This window comes from Denticeps clupeoides, chromosome 7, assembly GCF_900700375.1.
Source record: "Denticeps clupeoides chromosome 7, fDenClu1.1, whole genome shotgun sequence".
NCBI classification, from domain to species: domain Eukaryota; kingdom Metazoa; phylum Chordata; class Actinopteri; order Clupeiformes; family Denticipitidae; genus Denticeps; species Denticeps clupeoides.
In genome coordinates, this window is record NC_041713.1 from 3,372,323 (window position 1) to 3,393,184 (window position 20,862).

The following is a 20,862-nucleotide window of genomic DNA, read 5'->3' on the forward strand; positions in this document are numbered from 1 at the left end:
TAATTTACAAAAAAAAAAACTAAAACTAACACTGTAACTAATAAAAACTAAACTAAAACTAAGCAATTTCAAAATATCAAAACTAATAAAAACTAGTAAATCTGCCTCTAAAAACTAATTTAAACTAACTGAATTTGAAAAAAAAAAATCTAAACGAAATAAAAACTAAAACTAATGAAAAATCCAAAACTATTATAACTGTGGTTAGTACTACGGCTGTATGATCCTCAGATGCGGCCTGCTGCGTCTCTGCATGATGGCGGGCTGCCCTCCAGACCACCAGGGGGCGGACTTCTCACGGCCCTTCCCTTTCTCTTCCAGCGAGAAGACCGAATCCACCAGCGATGGCTCCGCCACAGGAAGTGAGTCACTGCCATGTGTGTTAACGGGAACACACTCCTAATACCTAACTTTTACCCAGGAGCTGCACACTGCCCTGCTGACTCTGATGGGCTTTATCAGTCTATCTATCTATGTATCTGTCTATCTATCTATCTTGCCTTGTGAAATCTTCAAAAGCTTTAATCTTCAAAATGAATTAAATATTTTAAGGTTGTGCGATAATACAGTTTAAATGCACTGTGAGTGTTAAGCGGTATTTAAATGTGTGCTAACTGATTTATCCATCTGATTTTCCTGGATGTTTTTGTGATGAGCCGACTGCTTCTGCATTGCAGCTGGCAGACGGAAAAAAGCAGGTAGCACTCTCTCCTGGGCTGGATGTACATGTCTACCACTCCTGTGTGTTTTTGTGTGTTTTTAGTCCCAGAGTGTGAAGGAGAATAGGTTATGTCTACTTTAATTCTACCATGGTTGAGTAGATCTCTTTTCCTGACATTCACTCAGCTGTACTCACCGAGTGTGTGCTTATCTCTCTCTCTCTCTCTCTCTCTCTCTCTCTCTCTTCTCTCTTTCTCTCTCTCTCTATATGTATATGTGTGTGTGTGTGTGTGTGTGTGTGTGTGTTAAAAAGAGAGATAGAGCTCTTCTCCTCAAATAGCATTTCCAGGACGTGTTCCCTATCTGTCTCTCTCTGCTGCATACTAATGCCCCCTGCTCGCCCCAGCGTGTCCACCCCTGTCCTCCACTCACTCAGAGACCGCAGCCCTGCCCCATACCCACTAATCCCGTCCACTCATTTTGGCATGGAGACCCGGTTACTAACCGATTTTGCTCTATGTTCAAGCCTTATGGTGCTTTTTTTCACGTGTATTGTTAGTTAGTTTGTCAAGTTGTCGAATATGGCATATTGACTAGCTGTTCATAGAATTTACCTTCAATTCTGGTAACACTGGACTCAATTTTTTCTGATGGCAATAATTTGTACAGACTTTCATTTTGTAACAAAATTTTCCATTTTTCTGCCAAAACCTTCAGTTCCACGTTTGACCACTAGTAGGATACTTAAAATATGCACACAGTTGAAAATAGGCTTTTTAAATAAAAAAAACTGCCCTTTTGTCCATCTGGAAGGGTAACAGAAGCAGCTGTAGCAAAAAAGTATATCCACTCCACTTGAGCTTTTCTCCGAATCAGAACATTAAGGTAAAGTCATCTAGAACCTCCATAGGTGATGGAAGTCCGGGAAGCCGACGATCTCTGTGCTTTGCTCTCTTGCTTCCGCTCACAGTGTACGCCGGCTGATGGATCACAAATATCTGAGCTTTGCCCTTTGACCCCTAATTTGCAGCTCTGACGCCGTCGGCTCCTCTGGCCCTGATGCCGCCGCCCCCCTCAGGTGTGAACCAGGCTACCACGGTAACCAGACTACAGATGCAGCTGCACCTGCATGACCTGCAGCAGAACGCCACCGACCTGCGCAAGCAGCTGAACCAGCTGCGCAAGATGCAGGTACCCTGACTGTTCGAATAATATCGATGAATAAGAAATTCCACATTGTTTTAAATAACGCTCTGCTAATATAATTAATAATAGACCAGTTTAAACTGGTTATTAATTGAGCACTTGACGCATTGTAATAATTCATGTAAGTTAAAAGAGAACTTATTAAAAATGTATTGCACATTTGGCAGTCGCATTAAAAGTCCATTAATAACTGAAGTGGCTTTAATGAGGAGGAACAGTTCGTAAGCGTGTTTGCTCATGATGTCGTCACATCTTGTTGTGAGACGGCATCTTCAGTCCTGCACCCGCAGACCTCCTGCTAGAATATTCTCAGTACAGCTCTGGAGTGTAATGACGTTATGCCGCATGTGACCGATGCGAAGGTTGAAATGAGAAGTGGCTGAATGGAGCCCAGTTATCATCCAGCCTACATTATGCCCAGCAATTCATCAGAGCAGTGAGAATTAAATTAGAACACAAAGAGGGAGAAGTGGAGAGCAGAACGGGCCAGATTAGTCCTCTCACAGAATGCCGAGGCCCAATCTTTGCCTTTTGACCTTACCATGGAGATAACCAGACCTATGAAATAATATGCTATATTCACGAATAGTGCAGCGTTATAAAGACATGTCTGTGTTGATGCATCAGTTCTGCATCTTTACAATAACTTGTCAAGAACCTTCTAGTCTGTGAATGTAGGACAACTCCACTTTTCCAGGCATATAAATATTTAATTGATCTTTAATTTTTATACATTCTATAAATTCAAATTTATTTAAACACTAAAGTTTATCAATGTAGAATTTCTCCTTTATATCATATACATATATACACACTGATTATCCATAACATTACACAAAACACTTAAACCTGAGTTGCTCCAGGTCGGGTTGCGTGGTCCCTGTGGAGGACATCGTTGCTGTGATGTTCTGCTGGGACATCATGTGGATGTTACTTTGACACGTACCAACTCCCAACATGGTCACTGACCAAGTGCATGCCTTTATGGAAACCATCTAGACCTTGACATGTCCGGGGTATGGTTGTGGCACGATGGGTTTACTCAGTATTAGGCAGATCGGCAAGACGGAATTGGGGTGCGTGTGCTTTTCAGCTGCAGAACCAGGACTCCCTTCGCTCCATGCTGAAGAGGACGGAGAACGAGATCACAGTCAGAGTGTGTGACGCCCTGCGGAAACAGGAAGACCCTCTTCAGAGGCAGCGTCTCCTAGTGGAGGAGGAGAGACTGAAGTACCTGAATGAGGAGGAGCTCATCATCCAGCAGCTCCAGTAAGTTACAGACAGTGTCAGATGATTTTGCTCCTGGGATTCATATGAAGTGTGTTTACAGCCTGAAGAGTCAAAAAACAAGACGTTTGTCCTTCTACAGTGACAGGGAATCCTTTTACCATATCTGCATTTATAAAATTGAAATATACACCAAAACCTGTAGCTCACAGTGATAATTAGGGTTGTTGAAATGAATCGTATAATTGATGCATTGTGTGTAGACGTACAGGATTCTTCACTGATGCAGTGCAGAAGATAATCGATAATGTCATAATCATGTTGCTCCAGGATGGAGATCAGCCTTGTCCACACGGATGTTCAACATGAACGGCATCTGAACACCATACGTGTGTTTTTTAAAATGAAAGTGATTGTCATTGTGAAACACTGCAGCACAGCACACGGTGGCGCAACAAAATGTGTCCTCTGCTTTTATCCGACAGAAGTTGACAGCGAGAAAACGTTGCATGCAGCGTTAATTTGACGTGTGTGAACGAGGCCTTAACTCTCATCTCACTGACATATTTGAAAACATAATGTGAAGTCATGTAGAAAAATGTATTGGATGCATCGTGATGCATCAATAATCAGGGTATTGATTATCGTAATCGAATTGCGAGACCAGTGACCTCTAGTGCTAATAGTAACACATTTCAGCAAACAGACCACTGTTTTATTCCCATGATGCTTTATGGCATTCACGGCCATTTTGTGAACTTGCAGCGACCTGGAGAAGTGCGTGGAGGAGATCCAGAAAGAGTCGTCCGTCAACCACAAGCTGGTGCCGGTGCAGGAGCTGGAGGAGAAGGCCTCGCTGCTGAGGAGGTTGGGGGAGACGCTGACTGAGCTCAAGGGTGAGCTGATGCACCCTGGGAAAATTGGTCGTGTGTAGCGAGGGTGTTACTGTGAAGCTTCTCCGTTCTTTACTCACACAAACACACACGCAAACCCAGACACACTGACATCCTTCTCATTCCCCTGAAGAACTCTCTGTAGATTTCCATGTTTTATCAACTGGATAAATGCCGCGTATTCGGGTTCAGTGGGGTGATGACTGAGGCGCCTTACCACGGCACAGGGTGGTTTTACTAATCTTCTTCATGATATAAAATGTCCCTCTGGGCTCTCCTGCTAACCGTGTCCTCATCTAAAGGTCAGTTTGGTATGAACCACGCCTTCGTCTATAGCGCAATGCTAGTCTGTAGGTCAGCCCTCTATTAGCCCTGCCCTTTTCTGAATGAACCCCACCCTCGTGTGCGGGTGAGTTTGGTAATAACCCCCACCCTCGTCGTAGGTCAGTTCCCGACGCTGCAGAGTAAGATGCGGGTGGTGCTGAGGGTGGAGGTGGAGGCGGTGAAGTTCCTGAAGGAGGAACCACACAGACTGGATGCCCTGCTGAAGCGCTGCAAAAGCATCACGGACACGCTGAGCTTGCTCCGCAGGTACGCGCACACACACACACACACACACACACACACACACATACCTACAGACGCACTAGTAGCCATGTGTTTTTCCCTATAGGCAAACCCAGGAGGGAATCTGGAGGAACCAGGACAGCATTTCTAGCCCCTCCCCCAAACTGAGCTCTGCCGTCACCGGCGGCGATGACTGCAAGAAGAGCAGCGAATTCGACACGCCCACGAGTCCGCCGCTACACATACATGATCTCGGAGGCGGGGTTAACAGTTTGTCTAATTGGAGCCCCCATTTGGGCTCGGCACACACCCACAGCCACGGGAATAGCTTGTCGTCAGGGCAACGTGAGCCGGACGCAAATACGGGCAGCAGCCTGAAGAGCAGAGCACTGGAGGAGCTGGGGGTTCGAGGAGTGGGGGACAAGAGTCTGTCTGTGGAGGTCCGGCTGGTAAAGATCCTTCCTCCTGGTTCCTAAAACATAAAAAACACTGTAAAACACCATGCATGTTGAAAACTATGAACAGACTAATCCTACTTCAGATCTGAAAATATGCATGTCTGAAAATAACAAAACTGCATAAAAAAGTATCTGGAGCATCCTTTTACCAAAAAAGCATTCATATTTTTTTTATCCTTGACACATAAAAAACAATGTTCTTTAATATGCATGAGTAAAATGCATGAATTATACATATCAGTTTAAATGTAGGGCTGTCAGTCACGATTATAGTTTTCTATACTATTTAAATCTATTACAGATAGTACAGTGTGGGAAAGAGGCTCAGGCCGTAATGTCTGCATAAAAGACACGCCCACTGTCAAGCGCAACAAGCAAACAAAATGCAGTTGTTCCTTTTATTTTAGCTCATTAAATAATTAAAACAAATTGCCAGGTGTAATAATTGTCTAATCGTGTTGTAATTGCTCGCTCAGGCCGCAGAGCGGGACTGGGAGGAGAAACGGGCCAGTCTGACCCAGTACAGCGCTCAGGACATCAACCGGCTTCTGGAGAAGACGCAGGCCGAACTCATGAAGGCCATTCCAGACCTGGACTTCGCCGCCAAGCAGATGAAGCCCGTCGGTGGCTCCACCCAGGGCACCCCGAGCAGCCCCGCCCCTGAGACCCGCTCGGCCAAACCCCAACACGTCGCACACAAGAGCTCCAGCAAAGAAAGCTCCTCAAGACGCGGGTCAGGTCAGTTCCGCGCATCACCCCGCCTTAATCTGCCATGGAGGCCTAGCGGCTAAGGGAAGGTTGTGAAAGGTCCAAATCTTGAATCGTCCCCACGCCCTGCTCCCTGGGCGCCTTTCATGGCAGCCCACTGCTCACTAAAAGTGATCCCTTTAACTAATCTCTTCGATGGAGCATGAGTGAAGACAGCTTGTCTTTTGGTCTTAGCTGCGTTTAAGGTGACACTTGTCACATGGTTGTCATGGGTCTCCCTCAGACGAACTGACTGTGGCGAGGTACCGCACAGAGAAGCCTTCAAAGTCGCCCCCGCCTCCTCCGCCCCGACGCAGTTTCCCATCATCCCCTGGGCTGACCACACGCAGCGGAGAGACCCTAGTGCCTGGCAAGAGCATGAAGGTGTGTAAGAAACTGTATATACATGTGTGTGTGTGTGTGTGTGTATGTATATATATATATATATATATGTATAGGTGTGTGTTACAAAAAGCTGTGTAAACCCGAGGAAATTATACAAGAACAAACACACATAGTTTGTGTGTATTTGGTTAGGTGTTAGTGGTAGTAGCACAGTGGGTAACACACCCACCTATAAACCAGAACAGCACAAAGTCCTAGCTTCAAACCCCACTTACTACCATTGTGTCCCTGAGCAGGACACTTAACCCTGAGTGTCTCCAAGGGGACTGTCCCTGTCACTACTTATGTGTAAGTCTATGTGTAAGCTGTGGACAGTGGCGTCTGATAAATGCTGTAAGTGTAAATGCAACTGTGTGCGCAGAAGTCAGAGTCGGAGGAGACAGACTCCCAGAAGCCCCATGTGAAGCTGAGGAGGAGTGTGTCGGAAGCCCAGCGGCCTGCCTCCACCCCGCCAACCATGGCTGGAGACAAGGAGGGAGGAGACAGCGAGCATCCGGCAGAGCTGGAGGTACATACACAGCCAGGACATGGACCTGATTACACATTTCTGATGATCACCAGTTGACCAATAAGAATGCTTGAATCAAAGCACTGGTGGCATGTTAACTGGGCGTGGTCAAAGCGTATTAGGTGGGGGTGACAGGAGGGGGTTTTAATGATCCAGAAACATTTACATTTATGGCATTTATCAGACGCCCTTATCCAGAGCGACTTACAATCAGTAGTGACAGGGACAGTCCCCCTGGAGCAACTTAGGGTTAAGTGTCTTGCTCAGGGACACAATGGTAGTAAGTGGGATTTGAACCTGTGACTCTGTAGTCTTCTGGTTCATAGGCACTAGGCTACTACCATCCCTTGGAGAGCTGGAGAGCTGTCTTTCAGCAATACTTACAAACCAATAAAAAGGGTTGGGTGAGTAGTCAGTTCTTCCTCTCCAACATACAGATAGCTAGCAAGCAGAAACTTCTTGTTTATTTCTGCAGAAAACATCTCCTAAAATCTCTTTAAATATAAAGAAGAAGTGAAGGAGAAGAGAGACGAATTAAAAATGAAGAGTTTCTTCCTTGACTGAGATGATTCAGTGTAAATGAGATAAATGTGCTGAATTATGTACACTGTTGTGGCTACACTGGCCCACAAGTGGACTCAGGGAGCAGCTGTGGAGGGCTTGTTAGGTCTCATCTGCGGACAGACTGCGTTCTTCTGGCTGACCGGGTGTTAGGGTCGACCAGCAGGGGCTGTGTTGCCCGGGGCATGACCACGCCCTCCACACGCTGTGGACCAACCAGCCTTGAACTGCAGCTCACGGTTAAAAGTAAGGTAATGAGGCCTGAACGTGTCTGTGTGTCTGAGAAGATGACGAGCTGACGGAGGCAGTGCGATGCTTTGTTCAGTGTTCTGGAGGGGAAGTGGAGGTGTGAACCTTCACTGGTCTCAAGCGAACACCAGTGAAACGCCAATCAAGCGGATCTACAATGAGCACCAAAAACGCTCAGAGGGCGTTTTTTTTTTTTTTTTTTTTTTTTTTTTTTTTTTTCAAACGTCTGTGTGGACGAGGCTGAACTCCTACCCATAGAGGCACTGGCACTGTTTTTACACCGCTGCCAGAAAACCACCAAGCAACGTTATTACAATGTAATCTATTATGTTCTGCACTGCACTGAATCGTCCACCTCTGCATCGCGATGCATCGATTATGAGATTCCTTTCAACACCCCTCTCAGCTTATAAGACTTGTACCAGATGACGTCTTGGTGCCAGATACTGGAGGACGTGGACAGAGGACTTGAGTAGACCTCACAGCTACTTTGCACAGTATTCAGTATGCAGCAGGTGGCGTTAGAGTTGCTTCTGACGGGTAAAGGCTTCCATAGCGTTAAATGCTTGTGTCAGTTGTGACTGGAGATCCCGGTGATTCACGGCGTGCTCCCTCACTCTCCCATATAATGGAGCTCTTGTGGACCGGTGTCAGGCTGCCGGCCAGCTGCCAGTTGGCAGAAGCAGATGCTTCTCAGCAGCCCTCGCAGTGGTTTCCACCGCTGTTTAAAGTCGAGTGTGAAACAGGAAGCACATAATGAATTGCCACCCAGCCCTCTCCAGACACCAAAACCATTCTAGCTGGTAACTTATCCAGATAGTGCCGCCCCTGGTGATGTAACAGACAGAAGAATGCTAATGAAGCCATGCCCCGCCCCCTATTTTACGCCATTTGTCCATGTTACATCCATTCTTTTCTTATGAATATCTCAAGGGAATTTCTTGTAATTCAATATAAACTCTACTGGAACTCAAATATGAGTTGAAAGGTCAAGGTTACAATGGCCTTATGTTCTTCTAAACGAATGCATCAAGGAAATTTCTTCACATTAGATACAAACTGATCAGTTTGGGGCTTGCAGTTTAAGGTCACATGACTATTCACATGACTGGGAATTTATCCGTGAGTTTAATCACAGGAATAATCCACCCATATAAACACATTTTGGTTTAATATAAACGCACTGCACTGGGCGTTTGGACTGGGTGTGGTGTGTTCATATGTTGTTATGATTCGGCATTGCAGGTATCGTACTCTACACACACTCTGCGGATTCCACACATAGTGCTGACTGCGTATGAATCAAGCCCCAGTGCTGCGGTGGAGGCTGTTCATAAACCAGTTCATCACAGATCAGCAGGAAGTGACATCATTACAGGAAATGCTGTGAGTTGTGGAGTCACGGCTGCCGGTCCAGTAGTCCCGAGGACATCAGACTTAACCAGAGGATCCCTATCACTCCATACCGGCATTCAGGCATCTGTCCCAAGCTTGTCCACAGGCTTCAAGACTGGGGACAGAATCATGAAACAGGCCTGGACAATGGAGCTCAGGGCTCAGCAGTGGTGTGAGGAGGAGGAGGAGGAGGAGGAGGCTGGTTCAGAATCCAGACCTAAAGCTCCAGCAGACATCCGCAGCCGGACTTACCAGAGACTGGACAGTCTGGAGGAGACCATCCGGGAGCTGGAGAACACCCTGCAGGAGATAGGTGCCCACCCCGGCATGGGACCTCTTCTTCCCCTCACCTTTTCAGCCGAGTCCCCATCTGGACAGACCCACGACACCTCAGCAAACCCAGGACATGCTGCCGGGGAGATGAAGAAGCCCCCAGTGCCACCAAAGCCCAAGGTCCAGCCCCACCCTCCAGCCGTCCTCTCTGTCCTCCTCCTGTATTTTTGGGCAGCGAGGACTCGGCTCCATCTGAATTTAGACCCCAAAGTTTCATATAAAATAACTTTAAACAAGTGCCAGTATGTGGTACACTATACATCATATTTTAAATTCCATTTTATAAGATTTGTTTTAGAGAATACATATAGATACGTGTACATTGGCATGTACATTGCATTGTTTAAGTTTTTATGCCTTTTTGACCATTTTGTAAGGCCCACATCATTTAAAAAATTTCAATCATGTTACTTACATTAAGAACTGAATTCAGATTGAGCAAAAGCTGACCGTACGAAACTGGTGGCATGGGTACATTATGTACTTTTTACAAAAATGAAGAAAGAATGTCATTGTTAACATTCTTTTGATTTGTTTTGTGCAGCCTGGGATTATTCAGTATGAGTTTAATCGAACGCGTTGCCTCAATCAGCAGCTGAGTTTGTTTTTGCCTGTTTTTTTTTTTTTAAACTCAAAATTAAACGTGCCTGCTCAAAAGAAAGATGTATTTGCTGATTATATTTGCTAAAGTAAAACCCATCTGCTGATTAACCTGTTAGAGTTGCTAAAGTGAAATCTGTCTGCTGATTGGCCAATTTCTACCTCAGTACCTACACCTCTTTGTTCTTATTGGTTCATTTTCTTCCTCAGGACGTAAACCTCTCTGCTTAATGAGCCCATTGCTGTCTGCTGATTGGCCCTTTTCTACCTCATAAGTTAAACGTGCCTGCTGATTTGTCCTCTTCTCTCTTAGCAAACACTGTCTGCTGATTGGCCCTGGTGTTCTGGCATTTCCTCACTGTAAACCGGGATCATTACTCTATCTCCCCAATAAACTGTCTTTTCCACCACTGCGCTTCATCTTCTTGTCTCTTTTGTCCCGCCTTGGTTCTGCTCTCTGTCTGGTTGTAACCTGTGATTTATGGCCTGTAGGACGAGTAGAATGAACAAGACTGGAGTTCTGGACCTGTGCCTTTTTTGCATGCATGAATTGATGTTAATATGAGAGGGGCAGTAATACCTGATCTTTCACTTCACTTCTTCTACTTCCCCCATTTGCCTGCACTCCTTCACTCCTGTTCTCTCCTCTCCTGTTGTAGAGTGGTAACATCGCCTCCTCTGGCGGGGGGAAGGTCATGCACTCGTCTGCAGCATCACGTCTTAAACACCTACAGCAGAGCAACAGTGAGAGGAGCAAACTGGCCAAACATTGTGAAGACCTGCTGAAGAACCAGGGCCAGGTATGTCCACAAATTCCCAAACTGTACACTTAAATGAGGCATAACAAACCAAACCAGCTTGAGGAACTCACCAAGAACAGGTATGTTCGAGACCATTAGCGTAAATCACGTTAGTCCAGCCTGCATGAGGACATTCTCGGGAACCAGGGCCAGGTATGATCATGCCAGTAAGTGCATGGGTTTTATTAGGAGCAGAATGTCTAGCAGAAATTGCCTTTCTTTAGCATTTACATCAAATTTGTTCTTGTGACAAATATATTGTGGACCCCGGATGCTCCTGCTGCTAAATAAGACTTGATGCATGTTTAAGGAAGCATCAAATGAAAATTTTTTAATATCGAGTTTTTTTTCTAGTGATTAGGGTGGTGCATTAAAGTAGATAATTACATCCTTGTCCATGTTAATTAGTGGCTCTATAAGTTGCTGGATGCATTACCCAGGGGTACCCAATGCTGTTTGTACACCCCTCACATATCTGTGAATGTTTGATTATATCTTTCCTTGGAACAACACTGAAGATATGACACTTTAGTTACAATATAACGTAGTCAGTGTGCAGCTTGTAAATTTACTGTCACTTCAAAATGAATATAAAACACAGCCATTAATGTCCAAATTCTCCCGCGCCGAATTAACTCCCTTGGGCGTGGCGTTCACTAGAACTTCAGAAAAGAAAGTGTGTGTTCGCGCGTATCACACACTACTTTATGTATAGTTTCATCTTTAGTTGCAGTAGAACAGGTTATTATAATGAAGAATCATTCCATTTCTGTGTGCGTTTAACTGTGACTGTGACTTCGGCATCAAAGGTAAAACTCTGGGGAGTCTGTGGCTCTTAAACGCTCCCAAGATGGCGATCATTGAAAGGCGTCCCGCAGGGCTGAGCAGGGATAAAAACAGATAGCGGCGATGCGGGAGCTCCAGGAGTCTGTGGTTCCAGCGCTAATTTCACACTTAACATAAGCAGCTCCATGGTAACGATGTGATGGGAGAAAAAGAACGTGCAGGCTTTTGAATATCTGACAGCTTCATGCGACAAAATGCAGAATAACACAAATGCATTCTGCAATATGTTTTATTAAGATGCAAGTGTGTGAGAAAAAACACACACATGCTTGAAAATACATCCATCACGTGTCACACGTGTGACCATATAGCCGTCTGGATTGATTCATCAGTCAAACAACTAAGAATCGATGATGTAATCGACTGATGTCAATATCAATATACTACTTCATTTTGACACTCATACCAGCCATGCTCCAGGGGTAAAATCCATATCCATTGAAATGAAAAGAATCTGCTTAGATTAATGCTAATTTCTACTCATGTTCACAACCTGGCAACCATTGTGTTGCTGAAATCACTTACTTGTAGATGCAGACAAATACATTCTAACATTTTGTACTCTTAGCCATGAATTTTAAAGGGATTTAAAGGGAGAATCATATGGGCTGGGCGTAAGTGAACTTTTTGGGTGAAATTGAGATATAGATCAACTCTGCCAAAAGGATTTGAATAGATTCTTAATTAAGTTAAAAATGGACTTAACATGGAACACACAGAAGTTGTTTTTGAACAAAATGATCCAAAAATGTTTTTTGAAAGTGATGTAAAATATTTTTACTGTGTGTACTGTTCTCCATGTATTTCAAAAAGTTTTTTTAAAGCAGTTAAGGAAGCAGCCCTTTAATCAGAAGGATGCCGGTTCGAATCCAAAGTACCGTCCCCGTCCCCTGTCATGGCTGTCCACTGCTTACTAAGTGTAATGGTTCAATGCAGAGGACACATTTCATCGTGTGCACCGTGTGATGTACTGCAGTGTATCACAGTGACAATCACTTTACTTTTACTTTACTTTACTTTATTTAGCAGACGCTTTTGTCCAAAGTGACTTACAATAGGAAGACACCAGCAATTCTCGTTCGATTTCTATAGAATATCGAGTCTACAAACTAAGAGCCCTGATAAGGCTTAGACTTGTCATTGAAGAGCATGCTCGGAGATTGTTGGGTGCTAGACTAAGAAAAATTATAATGTATTTATACATTTTGTATTTGTTTGTTCAATGTGTATGCATGTGCTTGTGTAAGTGTTAGATTTGTCTGTAATATTTTTGGAATAAGAGGGTTTTCACCTTCTTCTTAAAAGTGGTGATAGTCTCGGCTAGTCGTGTGGAGGAGGGCAGGTTGTTCCACCAGCCAGGGACAACAACGGAGAACAGACATGATTGGAATCGGAGACCCCGTGAAGAAGGAATTTTTTAGTCTCCTTTCGTTTGCCGATCTGAGAGAGCGTGCAGGAGTGTAGCTAGGTAGTAGTGTGTTGATGTAGGAGGGCGCAGTTCCATTTACAGCCCTGTAGGCAAGCATCAAGGATTTGAACTCAATGCGAGCAGCTACCGGGAGCCAGTGGAGGGAGGTAAGAAGAGGTGTAACATGGGTGTATTTTGGCTGATTGAAAATGAGACGGGCTGCCATATTTTGGATCATCTGGAGTGGTTTTATGGTGACTGCAGAGGCTCCAGCCAGGAGAGAGTTACAGTAGTTGAGTTTGGAGATGACCATTGCCTGGACAAGGAGCTGCGTAGCCTGTTGTGAGAGAAAAGGCCGAATCTTGCGAATGTTGTAGAGAGTGAACCTGCAGGATCTGGAGATCGCAGCAACATGATGGTTCAAACTCAGTTTGTTATCTATCCAAACCCCAAGGCTTTTTGCAGATGCCGTGGGTGTTAACAATAGCGATCCAATTTGAATTGAAAGGTTTTGCTGAGGAGAATTGTTGCCCGGAAAGATCAGAATCTCAGTTTTGGATAGGTTGAGTTGGAGGTGTCGCTCAGACATCCATGCCGATATGTCTGAGAGGCAGGCCGAAATTTTTGTTGCTATAGTAGCATCTTCTGGTGGGAATGACAGATAGAGCTGGGTGTCATCAGCATAAGAGTGATAGGAGAAGCCATGTGATTGGATGATGTGACCAAGTGAGCGAGTGTATATTGAGAACAGAAGGGGGCCAAGGACAGAGCCTTGTGGAACCCCTGTGGTTACCTTTCAAATTTATATCACTGCCGCATGTCAAATTGTGGGCTTTTTTCTGCTATTTGATCTTTGACTTAACATTTGAAGAGAACTGATGGGACCCAAGGAAGGTAGTAAGTGTGAAGTGTTTCGCAGCATGGCAGAATTTGAGGATTGCGATGCATCATTCTTCCGTATAAGCAAATTTATATCACTGCTGTGTGTCAAATTGTGGCCTTTTTCTTATCCTGTAAAGTTGGCTACATATCAATTATGCCCATTTTGTCTTCCCCCCATGAAAATGTCCAGTAACCATCTGACAAGTACTATATTAAAATTTTATTTGTCTCGTACACAGTCATAAACGGTATAATATGCAGTGAAATGTGAACTACTAGTGTTTGTTTCCAGGAATGCAGGAGTCGTTTTGAATATCATCTACAGGAAAAAACATGATAAGGATCAGTTAAATTCTCCATCTCCTCCTCCTCCACTTTTCTCTCCCTGTGTGGACGGAGCGACTTCTCTCACTCGCCCGCAGAGAGGAACATTAATCGCATTATTTCAGCACCCTCCACCCGCTCTGCCCCCCATCGGCCGTCCACTCCGCCCGCAGCTCACATCAGCGGGTTGTTTTCCTTAACATGCACATGGGCCGGCGTGGAAAAGGCCGACGTCCCTTCTCTTTAAAAGACACGCCGCAGAGCAGCTGGCGTGTGAGCGGAATGACAAGCGCGCCATGAAACCAGGGCAGCGCACGTCCCTTTCTTCTCCTTCCCCCTTTACCTCTGCGGTTGCTGGAATATTGATTTGAATAATAAGCAGATATTTGAGTTAAGACTCATTACTGCTGTCGTTGTCTGTTGGCACTCAGACTTGTCCTCGGTGGGTGTCGGCCCCACAGACGAAGGTAATCCTCCCTTTGTGTTTCGTCCTGTTTCTGAGGACTAATATCAGTATGTGACCTCTGACCTCCGACCTTCTGACCCCATGGCCCTCGTTTTGATGTGACTCCTCGTGAGCTGGATGCTGCAGGGGATGCGGGTGGAGGGGTCTCTGCGTATGCATGTGTGTTGATTGCTTTTTCATGTTGAAATGGGAATAGTTTTTGTATTGACCCAATTTCCCCATCATTCTCCTTTTCCCAGTGTCTTTAGCCCCACGGACATATTGTAACTTGAACCAAAATTAACACTATAATTTCATCACATCTTAAAATTCAGATTTTGTGTTATGTGGTGATATGTGTCAACTGATCACATGTTCATTTTGCCCCCAAGCCTTGTGGGCACTTGTATGTGTGCGTGGAGAGAGCTGGAATGTCGAACCCTCAGCATCCCGGTTACAGGTGTGCCGACCGGTCACTGCTCGCTTGGCCGATGCTCTATCCGTTCATAAAACGCGTTCAGCTGCGCTTGCACGAGGGAGGCCTTACTGACTCGGGTCTGCTCAATAGAGTCCTTTAAATAATGAAATGCAACAATCTACAGAATATGTGCTCTGGTCTGGATTTTGCTGCTTCTTTGCTCAATGTTGGCCCAAGCGATGTCGACTGAAACATGGAAAATATCGCTGCCGAAATTGTAAGGGAGGTTTTTGTGTATTTATTTGAACATTCAGTGTGTGGAGTCAGTGTGAGGGAAAGATGATGATGAATGGTAACCATGGCCCTGTGATAACACCGTGATGTCTCTCTCTCTCTCTCTCTCTGTCTATCTCCACACCACTCCTGGCGATGACCCGTTTGTGACCCTGTGACCTATGACCCCTGTGACCCGGTGGACCAGCAGCAGTGAGCCCTTCCCTCCTTTCTCTTGTTAACATGAACATCACTCAGTTGCCCCACTTCCCCGGTTCACACTACTAAAAAGTCCTGAAAGTGCATTTCTGTGTATGTGTGTGTGTTTATTTTATTTATTTGTCAGCCTTAAGTGTGTGTGTGTGTGTGTGTGTGTGTGTATGAGAGAGAGAGGGAGTGATAAATGAAACATTTATTAAATGACACACCCAGCATTTTCCAGATTTATTTTCTATCACATTCCCATTTTCTCTGGAACATTCCCACATTCCACCTCTCTCACCCTCCCTTCCTCCTCCACCTGTGACATTGGTGCCCATAGGCTCTGGGCAATGCCAGCTTCGCTGACCCGCTCCTGCGCCTGCCATCAAAATCCGCCCCACAGCGACCCCGCCAGGAGGGGGCGCTGTGCTTCGCGCTGAGTTCCCCTCCCAACTGGGCAAGGGCGCTGCTGGCCAGCCTGAGTCCTGAGGCCCTGCCTCTGCCCACCATCAGCGCCGTGTACCGCAGGAGCAGCCGAGGCGCCGAACCTCTGCCACGCCCACCCGTCGCCCCAGTGCCTCCACCCCAGCCTCGCCCTCCCCATCCGCCTTCGCCCTCTCCTCTCTGAGCCTCTGATCACGGCCTGCAGGGCACAGGGCACAGCAGCAAGGCCCCGCCCAACGCCATCTCCCCTGGCAACAGAAAGGAAGCAGGAGGACTGCCCTCATGCCAAAGAAAATGAAGAAGAAACCCGCTTTTCATTAACGAGCGTGAAACACGCCAGAGGAAGTGGACTTTTCGGTTCCATTTTTGTAGCACTTACTTCATTCTCCTCACTGTGTCATCGGCACGTTCCGGAGCGAGGCAGACCTCGGGTCCATCTGTGGTTCTGCCCCCCTGAGCCCAGCGCTGCCATGGCTGCCTGCCCGGCTGCATGCCGTCAGATGGGCTCCGCGCTCCGCCACCTGGCCGAGTTGGACTGAGTCACGCGGTGGAACCCGGGCCCTGTCCCCCATGCCAACATCCGTCAGTGTAAAGCCTAGACTGTGAACGACGTTATACCAAGTAGAGTTGCAATAATCACGATGTGAATAGTTTTTTGTGTGTACTCAGATTTTTATCACTCTTTACGAATATAACCATACTCACCTGACAGAATGTGAACAAACAGAAACATTAAACGGAACCAGTTATTACAGATGGTGGAACGGCAAAACTCTCCGAGAGCTCGTCTAGATGAAAAATGGTGCTATTGTTTTAAAATGTTTGTAATCAAAATTACCATATCTGACAACTTAAAGCCCAAAACATTCCATAACGTCATTCCTATGCCTGGTTGCCATAGTGACCCATGTGGAGGCTCCATTGGCTCCCTTCGACAATCATGATCTGCACAGACACAAACCCAGACAGCTTTTTGAATGCAGGACAGGGGAGTTGGGTAGAGAAGCACAAGTCCAAATGATTCATCATTACTTATTTTTAGCATTATTTTTTAATTATTCTCACTATCATTATGTTTTGCAAGCATTGTGCCCCGCAACTTGGTTTTTACATGAGGACCAGGAACAAACGCCACTTTCTACTGGTCTTATTATGATAGGGACTGAACGTTTTTTCTGAAGATTAAACCATTAAGCACAGTGTCCATATTGTCCCCCTATCATGAAAAATTCTCTTTGTGAGATGATTTAACATTAATACGAGTTCCCCACGAGCCTGTCTGCAGTGGCTAGAAATGCCGATAGGTGTAAATAGTGCTTTGACCTTCACTGCTCAGAGAGCGGTCGGATATGGAATTTGTCCCCTTATGTTCTCATAAAAGGAAATGTTACACGACTTCCTGTCTGCACCAAACATTGTGTTTGGTGAACGGTGTTGATGACGTCAATTCCGCGAATGCCCCCTCAACTTCTATAGGCCGCTGCAGTTCTGCACCACGGCTGAATTTTGGACGTCAAATACAATATAAGGGGACCAGCAAGACAGAAATAAAAGCAAAATAACATTTGATGTCAGGGGACCTTTAAACACACACGTCCCACTACGTCCCTTGTTTTTAGTCTTATGTTAAAAGTTTGCCTTTGGTGTTTGGTTTGCGAGATACAGAGTCTACAAAAATCTACAAGTATGGGGCAAGGGAGGGTGAGAGCCAGAGGAAAATGTAGAATTGAAAAAGGGAAGTGATTGAACTAAAATCAAATAATGTCCTGATCTCATGAAGGGGGAGACTCCCTTCCCACCTCTTTCACTAATTTTCTGTCAGCTAGACGTGAAAAATAGCCGCCATGGTTTTGTCACTTTCGTTTGTAGTAGGGCGTGCAAGTAATGTGTCAGCCTCCTCCGCATGCACGTTAGGTTCTGGTCTGGTTCCTCCTCGAGATTTGCAGCGGTGTTGCAGCAGCTTGTTCCACGTGAGCCCTTCCGCTATTCTGAGATCCGTGAGTGATGGACGGGGCGTCTTTGTTGGAGCCGCGGTTCTTTGTGACTCACTGGAGACGCTCGTGCTTGCATTGTGCTCCGTGATTGAGCGTCTTATCTGGCAGTTTGTCCGGTGGAGAGCGGCACAGATAATGACGGAGATGACAGCAACGTTCACTGCTCCAGCAGTCAGTCGTTTCTGAACAATAGTTGTGCAGAAAACTTTGTGGGTAAAAAAAAAACTTACATTTTTCACCAGGCCTGAAAGAGAAAGGTCCAAAGATGTTGGGGCCCAGCACTCCAGTCAGACGAGAGAAAAGCTCTTATTCATGCAACAGTAGACACGTCCACGTCCTTAAGCCCATAATTCCCAGAGCCCAGCCTGTCTTTACTCATCCTGCTCCGCTTCGCTGGGGATGCCAGGCTGCGCTGACCATGCCGGTTTTAGCCCTGCAGAAACAAGTGGACCTCTTTATTCTGTGTGGCGGAATTCTGCAGAGGTTTCTGGGTCTTCGTGTTCTAGGGGGACTCATAACTCTGCAACATAGCGAAGCCACATTAACAGAGTGAAACGCATTCATGTGCCTTCATGTGCGATCACATGGAAATGCAGGTAAAGACAGTCGTTCCCTTGATGACACCCAACATAGAAACATGGGCAGGGCAAGCTATCAAATTAAAAAATGACCATCATGTTCACTAGGTCCACTGAATAAACATATAGTTGGATAGTTGGAGGGTGGCCATTTTTTCAAAATATATCTCCGCAGTTAAACTTGAAGTCCATTCATGAACTGCCTGTAAATTACCCTGGGATGGTATGTTATCTCAAGGCTAGAACATGGTCTCTGGGCAACATTATGTCTCCTTTCTGTTGCTATGGGCTCTTGTGGCACACAGTGAGGCATCACAGCATGCTAAAAAAAAAAAACATTATGTCAAAAAATGTACCTTTATCTGGTTGTTGTGACCACCACCAATCAGTTTTTTTTATATTTAGCCAACGATATTATCGTTTTAGGACCTCTCATCTGGATAGTTAAGGTCATTTTATGTAAAAAGGTCAAGAATTCTGACAATGACACAATAAAGCACTTAAGAAACATCAAAAGTGCAAACACTTGGCAACAACTTACCAATGAACTGGACTCTGAAGTAAGCAAACAGAGTCTAATAAACATGTTTTGACCCATAATTTATTTTATCCATATTGCTGAGCCTTCTTTGTAAATATGCACTCTCTCTTTTTCTAACTCTGTAGAAATATATACAACACAGATCTTATTTATTCATGAGTAAAACTTTTATATTTAGTTAATCTATTTAATTTTCTGTACAGTGGAGTCATATACAGTATGTAAAATATAGTTGGATTTTTTATATTTTGCTTTTTTTATGAGATGAGTTTAAAAGTTGTATCCTGTGTGGGTTTGTCTCATTACGATTCAGTTCTGGAAATGCGCACTTGACAGCCTGACAAGCTGATGAGGATGTGACATCCAAATCTGTCAGTTCGTGCCTCCTCTGTGAGACGTAGGTCTTCTGCACACACTTGGCATGGCAATTAATAACATTGGTAATGTAGTGTGTAGCTCTGACAGCCTCAGCTGGGTTTGCTTTGCTCAGAATTTTGCTCTAGGGGGCCAAACACCAGCAAGAACAGTTTTTTTGGAGCAAAGCATGACTGCCAGTGTTTATGAATGAAGGAGCCCACATGGCAATTCTAGGAAATGACTTTTTTTTTTTTTTTTTTGGCATTTGAGGGCCTCTGGTGGTGTTCTATGGTGCTGCAGCAGTGTGCAGCCTCCGTGTTGGGGGCCTCTGGTGGTGTACGATGGTACTGCAGCAGTGTGTAGCCTCCGTGTTGGGGGCCTCTGGTGGTGTACGATGGTACTGCAGCAGTTTGCAGACCGGTCATTTCCATCTGAACACCTGTGAGATGTCACCCTCCATTAGAGACTAGAGGCTAAAGGTTCTGATACACCGCTGGTGTCTGGTCCTCCACAAGAAGAAACACGTGACTGAAAAGCTCACAGGCTCAGTTTTTCTTCCTCTGTGTTCTCCTCTTTAGCCAAAAGACAAAAATGACAAAAAAATAAAATGGAAAAACACAGTCAGATGTTGACATATATAATATGACCATAAATGAAATGTTTGGTTTGGTTCTGTACAATATTATTTGTGGAGGTGTTTACATGAATGTGTGGATATTAAGAACTGCATCACATTTTAAAAAATAATAAAAAACCTAAGCTAAAATTGTAATTTGTAAATAGACCAAGTAATTTTAGAAAGTTCTACAAAATGTTATGTCAAAAATAATGTTTTATTTAAGAAAAAAATATATATGATGGCATCAAAGGTATATATGACAAAAATTATAATAGAAATGCATGTATATTCTTAAGCAATCGCACGGTGCAGTTGAAAAAATGAAAAATGTCTACATGTTTTCTTCTAAAGAGAGGCTAGCTGAGAAAAGTGCAAGTGTCAAGGTTTACAGCTGTAGAGTAAAAAAAAATATATATATATATATATATCTAATAATAATTTAACAATTTAAATCTGGTAGTTCATGTGACGGGCATGTCCTGTTTTATTGTGTTGTGTGATGTGCTGACAGGGTCTGGGTGACGAGAACCGTACTGAACTTCAGAGGCTGTGCGCCTACCACGACTCCATCGAGCAGATAAACCTTTTTCCTATACAGTGATCCTCCACCATCTCTAGGCAAATGTGATGTACTGTATGTGAAAAGAAAACAAAGGAATTCATCCATATAAATGATCTAGAAATATATAAACGCCTGCAGATATGAGTGAGTGCAATGATTACTCTGTGAGACGTGTGTTGGTTTATTTATTTCTTTTTTCCTTTAATTCTCCCGTGCGTGCAGAGACGCCTCCTTTTGTACATATTGCTGTGGTTGTGTGTAATAAAGTGAGAAACTCTTGTACAGATCAGGCGTTTGTGTGTCCATTGGTCATCATTTTACAGACGGAAATGATGATAATTGCTAAAATATATATTTACAT

General features: G+C 44.8%; 1 protein-coding gene across 1 annotated transcript in view; it reads left to right on the plus strand.

Annotated features, from left to right (window-relative positions):
* The window catches only part of srcin1a (SRC kinase signaling inhibitor 1a), a 59,941-nt gene extending 39,151 nt beyond the window's left edge, over positions 1-20,790 (plus strand). Inside the window, 13 exon segments of the mRNA XM_028986291.1 lie at positions 232-362; positions 678-698; positions 1,691-1,851; positions 2,960-3,135; positions 3,859-3,989; positions 4,430-4,577; positions 4,660-5,002; positions 5,488-5,749; positions 6,003-6,142; positions 6,525-6,671; positions 8,727-9,329; positions 10,469-10,609; positions 15,417-20,790. Coding sequence (XP_028842124.1) covers positions 232-362; positions 678-698; positions 1,691-1,851; positions 2,960-3,135; positions 3,859-3,989; positions 4,430-4,577; positions 4,660-5,002; positions 5,488-5,749; positions 6,003-6,142; positions 6,525-6,671; positions 8,727-9,329; positions 10,469-10,609; positions 15,417-15,422 — 2,410 coding nt within the window. The 3' untranslated portion in view covers positions 15,423-20,790.
* The last annotated feature ends 72 nt before the right edge of the window (positions 20,791-20,862 follow it).